The sequence below is a fragment of the Astyanax mexicanus genome, chromosome 23 (assembly GCF_023375975.1).
Source record: "Astyanax mexicanus isolate ESR-SI-001 chromosome 23, AstMex3_surface, whole genome shotgun sequence".
Classification (NCBI taxonomy): Eukaryota; Metazoa; Chordata; class Actinopteri; order Characiformes; family Acestrorhamphidae; genus Astyanax; species Astyanax mexicanus.
In genome coordinates, this window is record NC_064430.1 from 21,102,838 (window position 1) to 21,124,317 (window position 21,480).

Sequence of the window (21,480 nt, forward strand, 5' to 3'; positions counted from 1 at the left end):
GTATGTTGGGAAAACCAGCATACTTGGCTCAGGTAAATTGAGGACAATAGTGTACAACAGGCTATTAAACCTGATTTAGGTGTGTCAGGAACACCTGAATACGTAATTAAGGAAGTGTAGAGAAAACCTTGGTGTAGTAGGAACAGCTACACCTGGAACAAAATATCTTACCAGTTCTGCAGCTGGTCGAGGCAGATGTTGGTGAGGTCTCCAATGCAGGACATCTGCTGTCTTCTCTTCCATTCAGGCAGCTCTACACTGATCAGATCATACTCCAGCTGCTCCACCAGGTTCAGCACCTCTGACATCTGACTCACCACTCCCTAAACAAGCACACACAGACAATATGTCCAGCAAACCATGAGATCTCCATCTCCAGAGGTTCAGAACTCACTCATGTCTGAGTGCTTAGATCCCTCCTGTTTTAAGACTCTCACCCTTCTCATTTCGTTGAGCTTCATGAACATGGCTCTGAGGCAGACCTTCTCACGATTCAGTTCCTCTCTGGATATTGTGCCGTTCAGCTCCTCTGTAAACACATACAGTTGTATCACTAAAATGTTACTGGAATCTTTTTTTTAATATTTTATTTCTATTTTTATCCCATTTTCTACACAATTTACAAGGCCAATTACCCAACCCCCCTTTACTATCAGTAATGCCACAACACCAGGAGGGTAAAGACTAACACATGCCTCCTCCGATACATGTAAAGTCAACCACCGCCTCTTTTCGAGCTGCTGCTGATGTAGCATTGCCGAATATCATCACAGTGCACTTGGAGGAAAGAGCAGCGACTCGGTTCCGATACATCAGCTCACAGCCATCACCCTAGCAGTGATGAAGAGAAAGAGCACCACCTACCCACCCAGAAAGAGAGCAAAGCCAATTGTGCTCTCTCACGGCTCCAGCAGCTCATGGCAACCTGCGTGACCGGGATTCAAGCCAGCAATCTCCCGATCATAGTGGCAGCGCCTTAGTCCGCTGGACCACTTGGAGCCTGAATGTTACTAGAACCTTAATCTGGATGTTAATGTTGGTACAACTATAAATTCAATCAGGGTATTAATGTTATTAGAACTTCATTTTTAACTTAATTCATATTGTCATGTCATGTCAACAATCAAAAAATTAAAAATAAAAATCAGACTATTAGACCCTGACCTCGATTCTGCAGTGTTTTGCTCTTGAAGTCATGCTCGTCTTGGAGATCCTCCAGATTTTTTATGTTTTGCTCTGTTTCCTATAGAGATCATCATAGATTATTTATGTTACGAAATCTAAATAAAACAGAAAGTTGACAATATGAACTCTAGACATCTAAAACTAGTTACCCAGTGATCCTCACCTGTACTTTGCTCTTAATGGCCTTCACGCTGTGATCCAGCTCTCTTTGCTTCTCAATCATCATATCACTCTGAGCATTCTGCGTTGAGTCCTGCAAGAAACACAACAAATTAATATGCCACCACGGACCACTTTATTAGAAACACCTACCTTGGCATGACACAAATTTCAAACAGCTCTAGTGTCACAATTTTTGAGACATAAAGACCAAATTTGGCAAGATAGAACTCATCACATTTCAGAATATATGTTGTAAAAAAACAATTAATAAATTAATAATAATAATTAAGGCTTTAGAGAGTACTGCTAAAATAGGACTCCCCAGAGCTGATAAACATGCATATATTGGCACCATGCCTAATGCTAGACTGATGATGCTCCCTCCATTCAAAATGTTTGTTATGAGATTTTATGAGTAACACTCAAAATTTCATACAAGGTCTTCTCTAGATAGTAGACACAGTTACTCTCACCAAAACAGCAAAAACTTTAACACTCCTGATATAGGCATAAATTATACATCTGTCCATATAGCTAATGTCTCCCTGACTGTCTGCCATTTTGCTTAGGCGTCTACACAGTCAGACATTTGCTGCCCACCTCTGAGATCTGGGCCGCTGCCAGAATCTTCCTCTCCTCGCTCAGGTTCTTGCTGATGATCATCGCCATGGAGACGGGGTTGTCCTGAAACAGGGTCTGCAAGACAAATGAGGTTGTGATCACATTAGTTGGAATACACATCTCATGCCTGGTGTCTGAGATATAAGATCTTATCTGAGACTGAAGATGAAAAACAAGCATCTGTGGTTTCATCTGCTCTCATCTCATCTGCACAAACTAAGAGCTTTCAAAGCTTTCAAAGACGCCAGACACTATTTGTGTGTAATGGTGTGGATCAATAGTGAGAAGCTGTTAAAAACAAGTAGCTTGAAGGCCATGCCAGGACATGTGCAGACATGAAAATGAGGACATGAAGACTGGAAAAAGGGGGAAATAATTCCTGTTCCTAAGAAACAACTATATAATAATAGAGTCCTTTTGTCAGCCAACTTTTAACTTCTAACTTCTAATTCTAACCTGTATGTTAATACATGTCAGATTTTCAGATAAAGCTATTGTTTGTAAGTTTGCTGCAAGCAACATAAAATTGATATTGTATTACCAGTGTTTAACAGTCGAGTGTTAATGTGACACAACATGGCTGCAAGCAGAGAATGAGGTATAGGATGAGGTTCTGTGACGTAGTGTGAGCAGAGTGAGGTGTAGCGAGCTAGAGTGAGGTTGTGTGGTAGTGAAGATGAGTGAGTTAGTTAGTGTGGTAGTGAGGTACTGTGAGGCTAGATAAGGCAGAGTTAGGCAGAGTAAAGAAGTGTGAGGTTTAGTGGGACAGCAAAAAAGAGTTTATTAGAATGAGGTAGAGTGAGGTAGTATGAGATTGAGTGAGGCAGTGAGGAAGGGTGAGGTAAAATGAGCTACTGGGAGGTAGTGCGAAGTTAAGTGAGGCAGAGTGTGGCAGAGCAAGGTAGAATGAGTGTGATGAATGAAGTTGTGTGCTGATGAGTGAGGCACAATGAAGTGGAGTGAGGCAGAGCAGGGCAGTGTGAGGTAGTGTGAGGTAAAAATTTGCAGTGTATGCACCGACCAACTACCTCTTATCCTGGAAAAAAATTGTGAGCCCAAACAAAGTGCTGAAAAACTTTTAAAGAGTTTAAACTAAAGTAGAATCTTAATGTCTTCTGTATCGCTATCGCATATCCAAGAGCATTACCGCACATCAGATGATTTGTCCATATTGTACATCCCTACTAAACATTTGTATACAACAGAAATAGAAATGCATGAATACAGACAGTGGTCCAATGAATTTGCACTGATTCTACGCTCATTTAGTACCTGTAGCAAGTAAAAAAACACTTCACTCTAACAACCACACTATAACATAATGCTTCTAATTGCTTATTTAATTTAAATTTATGTTATCGGTATTGGTAAGACATCATTATTGTGCTGTCTTCTACACAACAGCATGTGGTGCTTGGAATGATTGCCGCTTGGTATGTAATCTACACTGTGGCTAAGCTCTTATGTTTACAACAGTCCATGGAAACAACAGCCTCTACAGCCTCTATAATTATAGAAGAACATTGAAGTGTTCTTCTTTTTGTTTCTTTTAAAAAGAATATTCCTTAACAAATCTACAAAATAATTTAAAAACTCCTTATAGTTACTGGATAACTGAGACGGCACTACAGTCAAACATAATAAACCTGCTATTTAAAAGTTTCTAACAACTTGCGTGCGTGACTGTGCACACAGAGAAGTGTGATGATAAAAGAGGATCTCTGAAACCACGAGTGTTGTTGCAGACCTGCAGGTTGCGTTTGATCTTGCGGATGTTGTGCTGGTTCAGGAAGTCTTTCTCCATCGCAAAGCGGCTATGCTGGTGGTCCAGCTGGGTCAGAAGGTCATGAAACCTCACCGTGGCCAGCGACTCATTCTCCACGTTAGCAACATGGTCCCTAAAGGGAGGGAGGAAGCGGCTGGTTATTAATATAACATTAATACCCTAGATGTTAATGTTTTTAGAACTTGATTCTGGATATTAATGTTATTATAACTCCATACTAAATATCTGTCACGGGACAGACAAGCGCAGATATAAAACAGATAGTTTATTTAATAATAATAATAATAATAATAATAATAATAATAATAATACAGGGTCAGGCTGATAAAAATGGTCAGAGGAAGGCAAAGGGATGATTAAAAAACAGAAACAGTTAAACAATAAAGGGCTAGGCTACAGAGTGGTCAAAAATAGAAAAAAGGTTGGCAACAAAGAACAAAGTACAACGGGAAACGGGAGGTAGAAGAGCTATTGGAGATAGATTCAAAACCGGGTGACCAGTGAAATAAACAGGGGCTTTTAATACTACTGATTCCAGGTGTGAGCTTTCTCAGAAGCAAGGTGAGCCAGAACGCCAATGTGTCGGAAGGACTGAGCGCATGTGCCTTCTGGGAACTGGAGTCTTTCTTTGGAGAACATTTGGAGTCATTGGCAGGCAGACAGGGAATGCCAGGTCTGACCATATCAGTGAAAATCATGGTAGCCTATGTTTGTTTATGTATTCATACTGGTTAATAGAATGAATTTTATCTAAATTGTTGAATGCATTCATTTTTAGTGTTTTAACATTGGCTCAGCTCACTTCCATTATACAACCAACAAAAAAAGCAGCATTTTGAAGCACAGGATGTTACAGACTGATAATAAACGTGACTGATACCCACACATCCCAATAACTGGGTCAACAAACCACCTTTGTTTTGAAAACAAAAATGAACAGCATTCTTTTAGCTGCATGCTCTGGTCCTCACCAGTCATGGCTCTCAATCCAACTGCTCAGGTATTGACGGATGGCCATGGGGAATGTGTCATCGTAGAGCTGGTCTACCTGCTCCAGGAACTTAGAATCCAGCTGCTGCAGCTCGAGCCACTGACTCATCTCTGATGCTCGATTCTCTGGGAATGGTTGGGAAAGAATTTCATGAGAAAAGCTCTGGAGCTGGCTCAAATTCAAGTTCAAGTTAAAAGAGTTTGTTGTCATCTGCAGTTTCCTTGTACAACAAAGTTCTTTCTTTCCTCCTCATCAAATATGCCACATGAAGAGAAAAAATAGAAAAATACAACAAAGCAAGAAAAACCAACTGAACATATAAATATTAAATTGGTGTAAAATTTACATCAAGTTTGCTGATTGCTTTGTAAACGTAACACATAGGAGCAACTTACGGAACTTCTCCATCACAGCTAAACATGTAAGAGGGACATGAATATGTTTTTTTAGTAGAATAGATTCTTTAAGTACCAAATTTAGCCATGAAGACAGATTTGCACCTTTTTGTTATTTTCTCAGTGACTTCATTGGGTCTCCTGGAACAGTTTTATTTGAAGGAGTTCCTGGAGGTGCTAAACAACATTTGCTGCTCCAGCTCATCCCAAATCATCCATCTCAGTTGGGTTTAGGTCAGGGGATTGTGAAGGCAAAACCCTTTTTTGTTTACTATGTAATTCCGTATGAGTCCCTTAATTATTTTTTTAAGTCTTCGTGTTTTTTTGTGTGTTTAGCTTGTTTAGTCTTTGATCTTAGCCTTGTTCCAGCTACTGAGTTTCTTGTTTGCTATGTTTTGCTTAGTCCTTGTTTTAGTCTTTGTAAAAGTAATTATACCATTAAGTTTTTGCATTACCCATGTTTGCTTTTGTATATGTGGTTTGTTTAATTAAAATGTAATATCTGCACTTACGTCTGACCTCTCATCCGTGACAAAAATGCCAAGAAGCATTGTTACAACAAAGCAATAATATAGTAAACACAAATTTCCTTACTTTTTGTGCTTTGTTTAAATACATACTAAAGGGCACTGTGAACAATAAACCTACAGTGTTAGCTATGGCATATAAAAAAACATATATCATCTTGATTTAAACTAATTTAATAAAGTAAAATGTAAACAGAAAGACAGACAGTATACTATGCTTATGTAGTAGACTAGACTTTGATAGTAGACTAAATTATGTAAACAGATAAAACAAGGAAATTTACCCAAGTTATTCTGCTCTACTCACAAAAAAACGTGCTACCTAACCTACAGCAGACCTTCAGCAGACCTACAACAATCCTACAGCAGATCTATAGCAGACCTTCAGCAGACCTATAGTAGACCTATAGTAGACCAACAGCAGACCTATAGTAGACCTTCAGCAAACCTACAGCAGACCTATCATAGATCAACAGCAGGTCTACAGCAGGTCTACAGCAGACCTAAAGCAGACCTTCAGCAGACCTACAACAATCCAACAGCAGATCTATAGTAGACCTTCAGCAGACCTATAGTAGACCAACAACAGACCTACAGCAGACCTATAGTATACCTACAACAATCCTACAGCAGATCTATAGTAGACCTTCAGCGGACCTACAGCAGACCTACAACAATCCTACAGCAGATCTATAGTAGACCTTCAGCAGACCTACAGTAGACCTACAACAGACCTACAGTAAACCTTTATCAGACCTTCAGCAGACCTACAGCAGACCTTTAGCAGACCTACAGTAAACCTTTAACAGACCTACAGTAGTGCAGGCCCATGCTGCACAAGGTAAGAGTTTCAGGACCCTGTAAGCTCGAGCTAAATAACTAACTACACCTGAACTTTCAGAGCTGTTATAAAAAAGTGTAACTACAGTTAAACCTGGTAAAACGTGTTAGTTACACAGAAATTAGGCCATGCTTATTACAGCCCGTCTGATTTATTAAAGCACATTATATTTTAGGTCGTTTTGAGACGCGAACTCTAGTTATTACACCCCTCTCTCTTCTCCTTGTTGTTGTTGTCCTGCCGTTTGGCTAAAGTTAGCGCTAACATTTAGCGTTTTTAACAGTTTATTAATCACTCACCGGCTACTCCGCGGGTTAAAAGGTAGGTTTATGGCTCTGTATCGCTTCCTCTCCTCCCGAACTCGCTGCTGAGGTTTATCTCCGACGCTTTTAAGGCCTTTAAATCATTAAAATCGGAATAAAAACACGCGAACGCGCACTTCCACCTCCCTCAGCCCCGCAAACCAGCCAGGAAGGCGTGTGGAACTGACACGAGCTTCAGCCAATCAGAAGCGAGCTCTTCTACGCGCCGGCCAATAGAAACGCAGAACCGCGGCCGTGACGGCGGCAGGGATCGCCTCGGTGTAATCACGTGGTTTACGGGAAACTGAAACTCAAGGCTCTAAGAATTTCCAGACGTTTAAACATGAGCAACACTTACAGAACAGCTTCACAAATACTGATAAAAACACCTTTATTAATGATGAATAATAACCACAAAGAGCGGCGATAGCTGCTACTATTAACCCCCTATAGCATTCATTTATTTTTCTGGATATTTTGGAAAATAATAATAATAACCATCACTTGGGCTTTATCATCATTATTCCCCTAACAAATGTGATCTAACTGTATATTGCTGCCCTGAGGCCACAAATGACAAAAAAACAGTAAGTGAGTAAATAGAAATGCTGCCACTTTAAAATTAATAGTATATATAGTATTTAAATGAGTTTATTAATGGTTATTGGTACGGTGGCCGAGAAAGCCCAACGCATGCAAATTGAAAAGCGCTGCAAAAGCACAAAACACATCCATCAAAATTACAACACAGGCGCAGCAAATAGAAAAACGCGCTGCAAATAGAAAAACGCGCTGCAAATAGAACCACAACACAACGGAAGTGAGTCACAACACAACGGAATTTTCCCGGGGGACCTTAAAAGATACTGTACCAGCTAAGCTGCGTCTTCAGTAACGTCTCGGACTTCACTATGTGTACAAAGGACAATAAGTGGCAAACAAGGCGTTTTGTGAAGCAGAACTTTTAATAATATGCACACAACCGTGGTAATCACAGGTAATAAACATTACTTACTTTTCAGAAGCTTGTTTGCCACTTATTGTCCTTTGTATACAGCTGGTACAGTATCTTTTAAGGTCCCCCGGGAAAATTCCGTTGTGTTGTGACTCACTTCCGTTGTGTTGTGGTTCTATTTGCAGCGCGTTTTTCTATTTGCAGCGCGTTTTTCTTTTTGCAGCGCGTTTTTCTATTTGCTGCGCCTGTGTTGTAATTTTGATGGATGTGTTTTGTGCTTTTGCAGCGCTTTTCAATTTGCACTGCGCTGGGCTTTCTCGGCCACCGTATCATACCTGTCAAGTTTTAGATTTAAAAATAAGGGACATTTTCCTCTGTCCACTCCCACCAGCCCAACGAAGGTCCAGTATCCCTTACATTTTAAGACAGGTTTAAAAAAATCTAAAATAACCACATGTGAAACACTTGCAGACTACAATTAGATGATCAGAATCTGAAATGTTGTGGACATTCCTACATATGTCATTCTTTTAATACAGCCAAATTAAAACCCCTTTTCTAGATATTTAAAAAAAGGTTAAGATTTCATGTGTTTTTTGGCATAATGCACTCTTTTATATGATATATTTTTATTTATTTAATGGATTTAAAATTGAACAAAAGGTGCACACATTCTGCAAAATGACTGTTGGTGACCTTAAAATAGTATCATGAGCTTTTACTAAAAGGACATGGACCAGATATATTCTATCAGTAAAAATTAGTCCTAATGGGCCTACTAAATTAATAATTTTAATTAATACTTCTATCTTTTGATCAGTTCAGTTCATTTCGGTCCTCTACACATTTCTAGTTAAACTGAGTCACAAACTTTATTTTTTTTATTTTAAGAGGTTTAATCTGTGTGTTTTATTTCGGAGACGAGTATTTTTAAGCAGCTATCAGAAAAATCTCATCATAGTTTCCATTAACCTACCGTTACCTTTCTTTTAGAAAAATCGCTGTATATCCAGATCTGTTTTAACATCAGCTGCTCCGACGAGCTGCCTGAACTCACAGCGACGGGGGGCTTACCTACACTGACCCTCCTTTGCAAGCTGATTGGCTGTTTCTCCTGAAAGGCGGGACTTTCTCCTTGAACCGGCTCCACGATTGGTTAAGAGACACAGAGCGGTCAGTGCCCTGTCTCCTCAATAATATATGTTTTTTTTATTTTAATATAATACGGGACATTTACGGGAAAATAATAATACGGGAGGACGGCGGGAAAAAGGAGTAAAATACGGTAGTTTCCCGGCCAAAACGGGAGACTTGACAGGTATGTTATTGAGTTATCAGATTGTAAATACGCTGAAACATAAGCAGTTCAACACCTTTTTTCAAATAAAAAGGACAACTGTGGCCTGTCGTTTGCAAAATAGTGATTTCACGTTCATGTACACTGCCAATCCTCAGATCTTTCTATATTTTGTATCTTACATTAACATATCAGTTTATAACTTTATTAATTTAACTACCCAGATTAATTATCTATCCAATAATCGTATACCAACACATTAACCTCTTATCATGCAAGGATTTTTGTAAATTGAGAATTTTTATTCAAGCAATACATAAAAAGATTTTATGATTGGTAAGGAACATTACTGAAAAGCACAATTGTAATTGTAATAGAAAAATAGAAAAAATTAAGTAAATCTGCTAATGTCAAAATATAATTAATAAAATAATACAATTGGCTGTTTTCTAAACTTCATTTTAAAATCAATATTTTTTTTTTCAGTTTTGTCATGTTTGTCTAGTTTTTATGTTTATTTTCAAACATGCAGAATTTGAATTGATTCCTGTTACTTACCTGGAATTATTAAGTGTTTTACAGAGTGAACAAGTGTACTGTAGGAGATATCAGAGCCCATAAATAATCAGAATGTAAATAAGTTATTTTACTGCAGGAAAAAGAGTTTTGAATCATCTACACCTGTAGCCCGTATACATTTTAAAGGGTTAAATTACTAAACTGACTTTAAAAAAAAATTATATTAGGTATGTTAATGCTGACTGATGAAAGAGACAAAGGGCCTTATTTTTGTGATCTATAGGCGAGCCGTCAACAGCGCACCACGCCTCTCGATTTAGGGTGTGTCAGTGAGTCTTTGCTATTGTAACGACAGGAAAAGTACACCCTGCGTGCTTTGAAAGGTGCAAAAGGTATGTACTAATTAGCTTAATTAATCATGGGTGTATCACTTGTCATTCCGTTAAAGAGTCAGGAGCGTGCTTCTGTGGCAGTGTTATTTAATGTTGTACTGTGTTTAATGTTAATGTAAAAGTTGGGTGTGTGCACTGCTATATGAGTCCTTGTGTGTGTGTGTGTCTGTGTAATGAGTGGGGGTGTACTACACGCACTGAGCCAAGATAGGAATGAACGTCTGATGTTTGACTGTTGTCAGGGTTCAAATCAGCTAGTGGCGCATCTGTGTTTTCCAGTGCCAAGATAGAAATAGGCCAGAAATTGACCTGAACACACCTCACATCAGCTTAGATATATTCCTAACTCTGTCACTTTTTACATGAAGTAAGCGCAGACACAAGGTGTAAAAGTAGATTGTTCGCATAGTGTAAGATATACTATGATAATGATAATTGTGATGCACCTTGACGGGTGTAAGATCTGTAGTGACAAGGCTACCAAAGAACTTGTAGTGAAGAGAAATACCAGAATGTTTAAAGCATGAAGAGCTACCAAAAAAAAATGTATTAAGAGCTACCAGCTGTTTCAAACTGGTGGACATTAGGCATGTACGTAAACATTTAAATTCTGTGAAATTTTTTATCCACCTTACTACAGACCTACTTTTATTACACAAAAACAATCAGGGTAAATATTGATGATGTGAAGATTTTTGGATTAATGAATAAAAGCCAGTTCTAAAAGAATCCCTTTAAATGTATAAGAAATCTGTTGCATATTTCTCTGTAATAAGTTCTGCCCCGCTCTACCCTACATGATTCCAGTAGATCAGGTCCATATTATTGGGGTTTTGGCCTTCGCAGCTGTAAGGCCATCTGCAAAGGCCTGCTGCCAACTTGTTATAGGTCAAATAACATAAGGACACTGAAAAAAAAATTGATTTTTGCTGATCTGAGTGTTTCTTAATTGGATGCCATTCATACCGTGTTATAAAAGTAATAAAACCTTTTTTTCATACATTTTTTAATAGTACATATGAACCCATTCAAAATAACCTTTCTCAGGCAGAATATAGAAGGTAGATTATAAAAGCAAGAACATGAGTAAAAAAGTAGCCTATCCCTGTGTAAGGAAATAAAGGATTTTCTAATGATTTGCTTAATGTATTTTTAAATAAACACTTTTACATTTAACCTTAAATTTGAATTACGGGCTGATCTTTTAAACTAGACTCACCAGCAGGTGTCAAGTAATGAAGTACAAATACTTTGTTACCTTAATTAAGTAGAAATGTTGGTTATCTAAACTTTACTGGAGTAATTATTTTTCAGACGAGTTTTTACTACTTCTCCTTACATTTTCACACAGTTATCTGAACTTTCTACTTCTTACATTTTAAAAATAGCCTTGTTACTCCTTTTAAAACCCTACCCAGATAGCTCTCTCTATCCAGATAGAGTGAATCTGATTGTGATTGGATGTAGAGAAGTATAAACATATATCATTCCAACACCCTATTGGTTTATACCATAGACTGTATATAAAGATGGACGCCGTGTCGCCGTTCCCATTCATTCAATGAAAATGAAGCCAAAATCTTCCGCCATTTTGGCGATTCAGAGACCAGAGTCTGCGCAGTAGAGACCAGAGGAGGGAGAAAGACTGTGGAGAGACAGCCTACTCATTTAAATAAACCCGCCCCTGAGGGCTGCCTCAACAGAGCTCACACAGTCTGACAAACCAAGCCGAGCGGAGAACTTATCTGCAGCACGATAAGGTTAATATTTTCATAGTAACAGTGCAGTTCGTGCACGTTATGGATATTAACCACATGATAACCACATGATAGTTCTGTATGTAGCAAGTGGAAGTGAATAAAATACAGCCAAAAAAAAAACATCACCAAAAGGCAGTGAATGCCAGGACTAGTTATTGCTTTAAACAACGAGACGAATCCCGTACTGAAGCTCAGTTAATTTTGCTGCTGAGACAAACTGAGCACATTTGGCTAAATTCTGCACGGATTATGCAGAGTCTAAACCAGTGCTGCCGTACATCAGCGGATCTCGGGCAGAGCCTTCATGCTATCGGGGTCAGCTTGCCGCACGCACCGGTGACGGGCGAAGCCACTGACCAAGTAAAAATATTAATTCTACAGAGTCTAGCGAATATAGTTAGTTAGATAACTACACTAATGTTAGCTAACAAATTAAGCTAGCTATAAAATCCAACCGAGATTAAATGGTTCGTCTAAGATGATAACTAATAAAATAAAATGCACACAGACAAAGGAGTGGAGGGAAAAACAGCCAGCAAACTTACCGAAAAAAACTGCAAAGAACTTTGTCCAGAATGTCTGTTAGAGCATTAACAGCAGAACACGACATTAATAATACAGCTATCTAAATTCAGTTTAGCTAATAAAAAAATAATAATGGTAGTACAGTTAGCTAGCTAAACGTTTGACTAACTACTAGTACTAGTCTACTGCTTGACGTAAGGGGAAAAAAGAACATGATGCAGGTTCAGTCTGTTATTGGTCCCGCCCATACAGTCATTGGTCCCACCCCGGCTAGGTGTAACCCAGCCCTTTTTACAATAACCACACCTTTTTAAATAGAGCTGAATAACGCTTTAAAAAACGAATTCTGTGGGAATATAAAAAAATTGACAATATAAGCAGAGGTTACACCAGCTGTTGCATTTAAATAAAGGTGGAAGAATTACAGTATATTAGAAAAAAACGTGATTGAAAGTTGTCTGTTTTGCCATTGAAACCTATGGGGGTGGGTGGGGTTATACAGCTTTCTGCAGCCGAACAGCAGGGGGCGCCCAACCTGTGGTGGCTTCACTTTTGAGAGACGATGTTCTGTCCAGCTACATACAGTCTATGGTTTATACTGTGATCCATCACACCTGCACACGTCGCCCCCCCCCCCCCCCCCCACACACACACACTCCAACAAGAACATAGCAGAAGTATGTAGCCTAGTATGTTGCCAACTTGCCATGATGTCTTTCTGCCCCCTTTTTTCCATTTAGAAGGCTGTGTAGTAATGAAGGTCTCTGTATCTATCTGTAGCTACATTAGCTGTTTTGTCTTTAGCAATTAGCATTTTATTAGACCAAATTACTTTAGTTTTAACTTCAATTCATACATGACTGGGTGCCTTTCCGCCTCAGAATTCTCACTGAGTGGCTATGATTTTGTACATTCCAGACACAGGGACAGTATCCAAAGTTAGCAATGAAGCTAATATAGCTAAAGTAGCTTATTAATTAATTAAGGACCATTTAACCAGCAGATTAGCATCATGCTAAATACATGCCTAAATCTTTACATTCTCACCTCAAACCAGGAGGAGGTGTTCCAACAATTTCTGATAACCTTGCTTATGATGTTTCTGACACTGTAGCCTATTATCTATACATTAGCATAGTGCTAACTGTGGGCCAGTATATGTGGAATGAGAAAACCAAGGGTAAAAGTTTTATTGCAGTTGATTTTTGTAACCTGATATATTCAGGACTTTTAGGAATCTACACTATATTGACAGAATATGGCTCATATATTGTTTTGTTTCTAAAATTAAGGCAAATACAAAGAGTTTATCCTGCTTTTGTTGGAGTGACTGTCTCTACTCTCCAGGAAAGGCTTTTTACTAGATGTTAAAGCATTTATGTAGGGATTTGATTGCTTTCACCCACCTAATCATCCCAAACTTCCCAGCTCATTCTAAAATTATTGGTTAGATTCTTGACTTGACTCTTGAGCACCTTTTTAAAGTGAACACTGTTTCTCAATGCTGGGGGCTTTATACCACTCTAGGCCCCTATTTGTACCCCTCTAGTTCATGTTAATTAGCTCCAGGGAGTCCCATTCTATTGGCAATGGGTCCAATTAGTCCCAAGGTGTAGCATTCATTATATGGGATGTCCACAAACATTTGGACATACACTGTTTTCAGCAAAAAGAAGAGAATGTCCTCAGTGAACTTTTTTCAGTGTTTATTGACAATTTTACAATTTTATTTATTATTATATTAATATCAGAGGACTGCCAAACATCTGGAACTTGTGTTTCTCTTTTTCAGATAACAGCATTTTATTAGTCTGATTGGCTGGATACAATCAATAGCCGCTGTGAAGACTGTTGTCTTACAGTAAATTTCAAAGGCCAGGCAGCCAGGAGGCCAAATAACACAGCTACGAACAGCAAGCAAGCACTTTGCTTTCCCATCTTTTCTCCTCAAGGTGCAAGACCTTTGAGTGCTTGCTGAGACATTAGACTAAGATTAAGAGTCCATTGTCTCACTGATTCACAGTTAAGAAGTTTTATACAATCAATGTGTGTAATAAAACTGATCTCTCAGAATTTTGAGGTTGGGTACATTTGTTTTTTTTACTAATGCTTTCACCCACTGAATTCAAGTTCCAAGATAGCTGCTATGACTCCTGTTTGTGGAGGCATTGTGGTCAATAGCAAAATAAAAGGATTTTGTCACAATCAACACCTTCCAGAAGGCCTGGTGTCATGATGTGGGTTTTATTACAGACACTATGACAGCCAAGTGTTATATTACAAAGGTCCTGCATTCCTGCATTCTTCTGAATGCATACTCCAAAGCGCTATACCAACAGGACAATGCTCATCCACATACTGCTGTTATTTCACAGATACTATGCTATGACCAGCAGAATCGCCAGACCTCTCCACAACTGAAAATGTGTGGGACGCTATTGGGTGCAACAATCCATCCCTATCACATTATTTACATTACCTTGAAAATATATATATTTTTTATTTTAAGACACATAAGTGAAATAAAAGGAGATGATTTAGTAATATCGGCTACTAAGGCTATTTATTAGCTTTAGTAAATTAGTAAATGTTAATGCATGAATGCTCTTTAGTAACTCAATTTTACCCTTCAACATACAGTATATACAGCCACGGTGCTACAACTACAACCATAGGGATAGTCAGCTGCAGCATGTCAAACATCACAGACATCTTTTTTTAAAAAAAAAAAAGCTAAATTTCCTCCTATCATTCTATTCATAAGCTTCCTTTACTTGTCAGCTTCATTAGCTATGTAGTACTGGTGTTAAAACTAAAGAAGCACCAAATGTCTTGACTGACACATCATATTTGGGGTAAAGGGGACATTGTGCAAATCTTACTTTTCACAGAACTGCCATTCGAACAGAGGGAACAGCTGCCCTCATTGTCCTTAAACCAGGGGCAAAACTGTGCTGTTTTTGTGTCCCAGTGGGATTTCCCAGCATGCAAAATATGCTGTGTGAATGTTTATTTCTTTAAAGAGCTGCAATCTAGTCCACATGGCCAAAGCTGGGTCAGCGAGGCTGTTCTGCGACAGGGTACCAAAGGACAAGGTGCTTTTGGGTCATCAACAAGTGCTTTTACACAACAGCTTTCGCTGACTGTCAACTCAACTGACCTTCTTTAGCCCTGTTCTGTGATTTCTTCTCACTTTCTGTGCACATTTCTTCTTAAGGTTATACTGGTCATTCAACTTCTAGAGTATAGAAATATAATTATATTTATATTTTTCTGTCATTGCACATTTCCTAGCAATTAGCTTGCTTGCCTGGCTGTAAAACAAATGAACATCAGTAAATAAATCAGGGTTTATGAGACTCCAAGTGGTGGCAATGGTCATTTGAATTTTAATTTGACTTGAATAAAGCGTGTACAGCATCACTTGATAGCCAGCACGCTCGTAGGAAAGTGCAGCAATGCAACCCATCTCTGATACATCAGCTAACAGACATCTAACCATCATCATTGGGAGAGCCATCTACACACCCAGAGAGAGCATGGCCAATTATGCTCTCTCGGACAGTAAGTGGCACCAAGGATTGAAACAGGCAATCCTCAAACTAAAGTGGCAGGGCGCTGGACCAGCACTGGCCTCAGCATACTTCTGCAGAGATAGTGTTCGCTTGGCAAACAATGTGCAGTAACTGTGGAGAAAACAATCACAAACATTGTGCGTTGTGTATTCATGCACATGGAAGACACTTTGCAGTAGGCAACAGGTAGATAAACTGAAGAAAGTATGCATGCTCCTAAACTAATAAAGGGAGATTTTGCTTCACACAATGCTCGCAAAGATTGTGTCGCAGGAAGTATGCTGAGGCCTTAAAACTGTGATTAGTCCTAATAATTGCCTAATTTTTATGAGACATTCACTTTGACTGTGTTTGCTTCCAATCACCACTTTAATAGTTCTGGAGCTTCCTGACTGTGACTGGTCTTAATCACCACCTTTTTGGTTCCTAGAATCTCCTGAATGTGACTGCTCTTAATCACCACCATATAGGTCCTAGCACCTCCTGACTGTGTTTGGTCCTGGAACCTCCTGATTGTGGCTGGTCTTAATCACCAACTTATTGTTTCTGGAACCTCCTGATTGTGACTGGTCTTAAACTCCATCTTATTGGTCCTGGAACCTCCAGCTGATATTGGTCTTAATCACAACCTTGTTGGTTCTAAGACCTTCTCTTACTAAGACAAGTACTAATCACTGTCCTCATTCTTCTGCAAACTCCTCTTGAATTGGACATATGTTAATCATGCCAGAGTAGGTTCTGAGACCTCCCCTTACAAAGACAGGTCCTAATCACCACCTTAATACTTCTTAAACATCCCAACTGTGATTGGGCATACTACCTGCTTAATTGGTTGAGAAAATTCCCCAGACTGTGATTAGCCCTGGTGAACATCTTGTTGATTCTGAGACCCACACATGACTTCCCTTTGACTGTGATTGATCTTCTGACGGGGATCGGTCATAATCACCACCTTATTAGTTATGAGACCTGCTTACTGCAGTTGTTTGTAATTCTCACCCTGTTGGTTCTAAGACCCTTCTTAGACTACAACTGTTTGTAATCATCACTGTATCTGTTCTGAGATGTCTATCTGATTGTGAGTAATTTAAATTACCACCGTGTCTCCCTAAGTATGATTAATCATGAACACCATCATTTTGGTTCTGCAATCTCTACAATGGCTACAATGATTTGCATGACTTATTCATTTTAGGACCGGATTTTTTGGGTAGTTTGAAGTATGTTGCTAACTTGAGCAATGTGACAGTAACTTACCGGAAGTCATTGCTTTGAGGTGGTCTCAACCTAGTCTTTGAACTATAACCAACATAATGTGTAGAGTTGATTTATTGATTTATACTGCAACAGTCCACTTGTTAAGAAAAAAAACTTGTCCTTTAGTGAAACAGTTTGATCCAATGACAGTTAGCACAGATGATGTGTCATTCATTGATCAATGAGTGGCACTGCATCAGAATGAATTGTCATTGTATGATTGATGTTGCTGTCTGGAGGTTTTGGGGGAAAGCGCCAAAATTGTGTTTTTTGTTCCGGGCCTGGAGATGTGAAGGCCCTGCTAAAGATGGATCGTGTACCCCAGAGCGCCCTCTAGGAAATGTTCCTAATATGGTCCCTGTACTCAAGAGCAGCCACAAAGGTCCACAACCATGGACGGGATTTTGCCGTAGATGATTTGCTCCTGGTGGTTGAAGTAGAGCATGTTGATGGGCGACATTTTGGTGGGTGTGCAGCAGGGTCCTGCAGTGCCACGAGGGTTGGCCTTGTTCACCAGGTGCGTGTGCGGGTACTTCTGCAAGTGCACCTGTTCACACTCGCCAGAGCAGTAGTTGGCCTTGTAGCGTTTGGGCGCAATGATCCAGTCCCAGCCGAAGTCCTCGAAGTCCACAGTGAGGGGGTAGCGGCAACAGCGGGACTCTGTGGAGCGCTCATCACAGTCCAGGCCAGAGTCTCGCCGAGAACGCTTTGGACTCTCAGCTATCTTCACCTCGAGGAAGGGTTGCTGTGAGCAAAAGCGTAAAGGAGAGAGAGTGATTAGCCAGTGACAACAGCATGGACAGAAGTATGAATGATATTCAGGGTTCTATTGGCTTATTTATTAAGTTGCTGATGGATTAACTGATGGTTCTAATCCAATGGATCAAATCCCTGGTCCTGAAGTTCATTAGGACTATCCTTATAATTAGCAATGCCCCCAATGTCTCCTATGACACATGCAAAGTCAGGGGCTGCTCTCCCAGACTGTTTGGCTGTTGTTCACGTTGACTATATCAGTGTCATAGGTAATGCTGTTGTGTTTAATAATTGCTGTGTAGAGCTTTGGCAATCAGGAGAAGGTTGGAGACACTACATCAAATCTATAGTATTTACTTAAGGGTATGGCTCCTGTACTGACAGCTCACTTGAAGTAAAAGTACCCAAATATGATGTTCTGGAGACCTCAGAGGTCATGTTGTCATTCTGATGAAGATATTGGTGTAACGAGGAGGACTGAGTAGTCAGGGCAAGCTGAGGAAAGTGCAGCACCCCAGCTCTGATACTTCAGCCTACAGATGTCTGTGCTGACCAACATCTCACTAGGAGTGATGTTGGAAGAGAGCACTATCCACCCACCCAGAGAGAACTTGGCCAATTGTGTTCTCTCAGACTCCGGTTGCTGATGGTAAGTCACATGACTCAGGTCATAGTGGCAATGCATTAGTGTGCTGGGCCTCTCAGAGCCCAAGCAGCCCACATTTCACTCAGGAAGAGCTTGCTAGTGAGCTGATTAAACGGATTAGGGGTGTAAGGGGTGTTAGGGCAGGGCAGTGGAAACCACAGGTCTAAACTAAAGAAGCCAACTTAACTGCCCCACTATATTGCATTTACAACAAAAACGTCTTACAAGCCCTTCCTCTCCTGACTCAGCAGAAGTCACAGCCAGGTCCTTTCCGTCGGCGTCCACTGCCTTGATCTCAATGCCGAAGTTGCTCTCTGGGCTCTCTAGCCAGGCCTGCAGTGGCTGCTTCATGTCAACGCTCTGCCAAGGATTGGTCTGAGCGTCCACAGCGAGCTGAAGCGACCGGATACTGGAGCGACTGCTGAGGCGCGACAGCTGCATGGACACAGTGGTGGCCTTCTGACCGAGCCGCAGGTGAAACCACAGCTGGGCCTTCACTATGTTGTCTGGCAGGATCTTTGGGCTCAGTGAGAACAGGCAGCAGCGAGGTACACTGTTCCCCTTAGTGCCCGGAGCTGAAACAAGAAGTGCATCGGGTCACAAAATATCATCCATCTGCAGAATCAGACAGACATCAGTGGTTCTATAAACATGGAGTGTCTCAGGACATGTTTAGGAGAGCTCACTCTTTTTAATTCTGAATTACTAACACAAAATAATAATGTATTTTATAAAATACAAAATACTTTCAACAATACATTCAAACATACCATAACTTAGTTAACTTAGTATGTTATATATGTATATAACTTGTATATTATTACCTCAAAACAATCACAAATTATATACTTTAATTCATATTTGCATTTTTTTTTAAAAAGTACTTTTTTCAAGAATCTCGCAATATCGTACAATTTTGATTTTGTAAATAATCTATTACTTAAAAATGTATAAAAATTACTTTGACATTTTACCTTAAATCTTTTTTTACATTTTGACTACGTATCTTGTACCTGTAACCTCTATTAGTATCTTAAAAATAGTAAATTTCTTTCTTAATTATTAAATATAAAGTATATTATTTATATATTTTTCTGAAATCATTTATATGATAACTAAGATAATAACTAATAACGCAAAATAATGTTCTCCCTATTAATATAAACTAGTATTTATTTCTCACAATATTTGAAATAAAATGTATCTCAAAATAATACATACAGATATCACTTTGTATCTCAAAACAATTACTTACATTCCTGGAATAGTTTATTTACTTATATAAAAAAATAAGAATTACTCAGCTGTATAAAGGTACATCAGGAGCCAAAAAAAGACACTCTGATCTTTTATCTTGTTAGATATCTACAGAGCTTGTGTCTCTACAAACTCTATTTTTTGGGGCGGGTTTTAATCACGGTTTTCATCTTCTCCACAAGTCTTACACACTGCTTTTGGATAACTTTATGCCACTCCTGGTGCAAAAATTCAAGCAGTTCAGCTTGGTTTGGCTTGTGATCATCCATCTTCCTCTTGATTATATTTTTCAAATTTGGTAAAATCAAAGACACTCATCATTTTTAAGTGGTCTCTCTCTCTCTCTCTCTCTATATATATATATATATATATATATATAATCCTAATGCTCCTTTAACTGCACAGAATTGTAATTACTAAAGTGATATCAGTAAGTTATATTTACAGTGAACTGTCTGTAATAACCCTAAACCTCACATTTAAACACCACAGAACATCTGAAGCATGCGTAACCCGTGCGTAAAGTATCCGTAACCACTGCATAAACCCGTGCGTAAAGTTGTGCGTAACCCGTGCGTAAAGTGGTGTAAAAGCGGGTGCTCCTACGTTCTGTGGCCACGGCGATGATGGTCTCGGTGGTCGCCTGCTCCTCATCATCGTCCGCCATCCCCCCCTTCTGCTCGTACTGGCTGAGCAGCTCGAGCAGCGGCGGCGCGCGCGGCAGCAGCTGGCGGACGGCCTCGCGGCTGATGTTGGGCGCCTGGTCGAGGCGCAGCAGGCTGAGGATCTGCGCTTTGATGGAGCGCAGGCGCATCAGCTTGCTCTGCTGCCGAGACTCGCAGGTGGAGCACTGCTCGCCCTCCTCAGCCCGCCCGCCAATCAGCAGCGGCAGCAGGACGAGCGCGAGCACCAGCGCCTTCATCTCCTGTCCTTTACCGCACGAGGAGCGCGCAGAGGGTCTGGAGGGGGCTCGCTTCTCCTCCAGGGGGGTTTATAGAGCCGCTCCACGACCCCCTGCAGCCCCGAGACATATGATTGGCTGAGTGAAGGAGGATGATGGTTATTACAGTGGCCTCGGTCCAAGAGAAGAAGAGAGAGAGAGAGGAGCTTTATTCAACTTCATGAACTTCAAATATAAAACATACATTTATTTGTTTAAGATTTACAGTATTAAATCAACACAAAAAGTGTTATTTTAACACTATATTTCATTTTTCTTGAAGTATACGATTTTGGGCACCAGATTACTACAAATTCCTATATTCACAATTAATGAATATTATTTATTTGTATTTTTATTTTTTTTATTTTTATTAAGTGTATTTTATGTGTAATGTTTTACCTGATTATTTGTCCTGTGATCGCATTGTAAAGCTGCTTTGTGAGAACTTCATTTGCAAAAAGCGCTATACAAATAAATTTGATTTGATTTGATTTGAAATGTATTGAAATAGCTCCATCTGATGGCCAAGATTGTACAATACTACAATTTGGGAAATGCATAGCATAATACAAATATTAAACTGATAATAAATAATAAAATAAATTTATATATATAAATATATATATATATATATATATATATATATATATATATATATATATTAAATATACATATGAAGTATGATTATATTTAGATTATGTATTTTTCATTTATCAATTATATAAATAAATAATAAAAATATATTTATTTTGAGTATTTTTGTATTGAGTAGTCTTAATTTTCAACAT

The 21,480-nt window shown here is 39.3% G+C and overlaps 2 protein-coding genes across 2 annotated transcripts in view; both read right to left on the reverse strand.

The window, feature by feature from the left end:
• Positions 1–7,001, reverse strand: part of stat1a (signal transducer and activator of transcription 1a) — a 26,368-nt gene extending 19,367 nt beyond the window's left edge. Inside the window, exons 1-8 of the mRNA XM_022665419.2 lie at positions 6,808–7,001; positions 4,726–4,870; positions 3,716–3,866; positions 1,948–2,043; positions 1,349–1,438; positions 1,165–1,243; positions 438–529; positions 172–323 (exon numbers count right to left, since the gene is read on the reverse strand). Of these exons, the coding sequence (XP_022521140.1) occupies positions 172–323; positions 438–529; positions 1,165–1,243; positions 1,349–1,438; positions 1,948–2,043; positions 3,716–3,866; positions 4,726–4,853 (788 nt within the window). The 5' untranslated portion in view covers positions 4,854–4,870; positions 6,808–7,001. The remainder of the gene's footprint in view (positions 1–171; positions 324–437; positions 530–1,164; positions 1,244–1,348; positions 1,439–1,947; positions 2,044–3,715; positions 3,867–4,725; positions 4,871–6,807) is intronic.
• Positions 7,002–13,947: 6,946 nt separating this feature from the next.
• Positions 13,948–20,884, reverse strand: mstna (myostatin a). Its single transcript, XM_007228933.3, has 3 exons — positions 20,356–20,884; positions 18,718–19,067; positions 13,948–17,835 (listed from the first exon to the last, which is right to left on the reverse strand). Exons 1-3 carry the CDS (start codon positions 20,669–20,671, stop codon positions 17,455–17,457), a joined length of 1,047 nt encoding a protein of 348 aa, XP_007228995.2. The 5' UTR covers positions 20,672–20,884; the 3' UTR covers positions 13,948–17,454.
• Positions 20,885–21,480: the final 596 nt, after the last annotated feature.

What these genes read in the sequence shown, in the direction of transcription:
- mstna (XM_007228933.3), bottom strand. Translation starts at nt 20,671, where the DNA reads ATGAAGGCGCTGGTGCTCGCGCTCGTCCTGCTGCCGCTGCTGATTGGC. An exon ending in CATCGCCGTGGCCACAGAAC is followed by an intron (nt 19,068 to 20,355) that starts GTAGGAGCACCC and finishes TTCTTGTTTCAG; the next exon opens with CTCCGGGCACTAAGGGGAAC. An exon ending in AGTCAGGAGAGGAAGGGCTT is followed by an intron (nt 17,836 to 18,717) that starts GTAAGACGTTTT and finishes TTTTGCTCACAG; the next exon opens with CAACCCTTCCTCGAGGTGAA.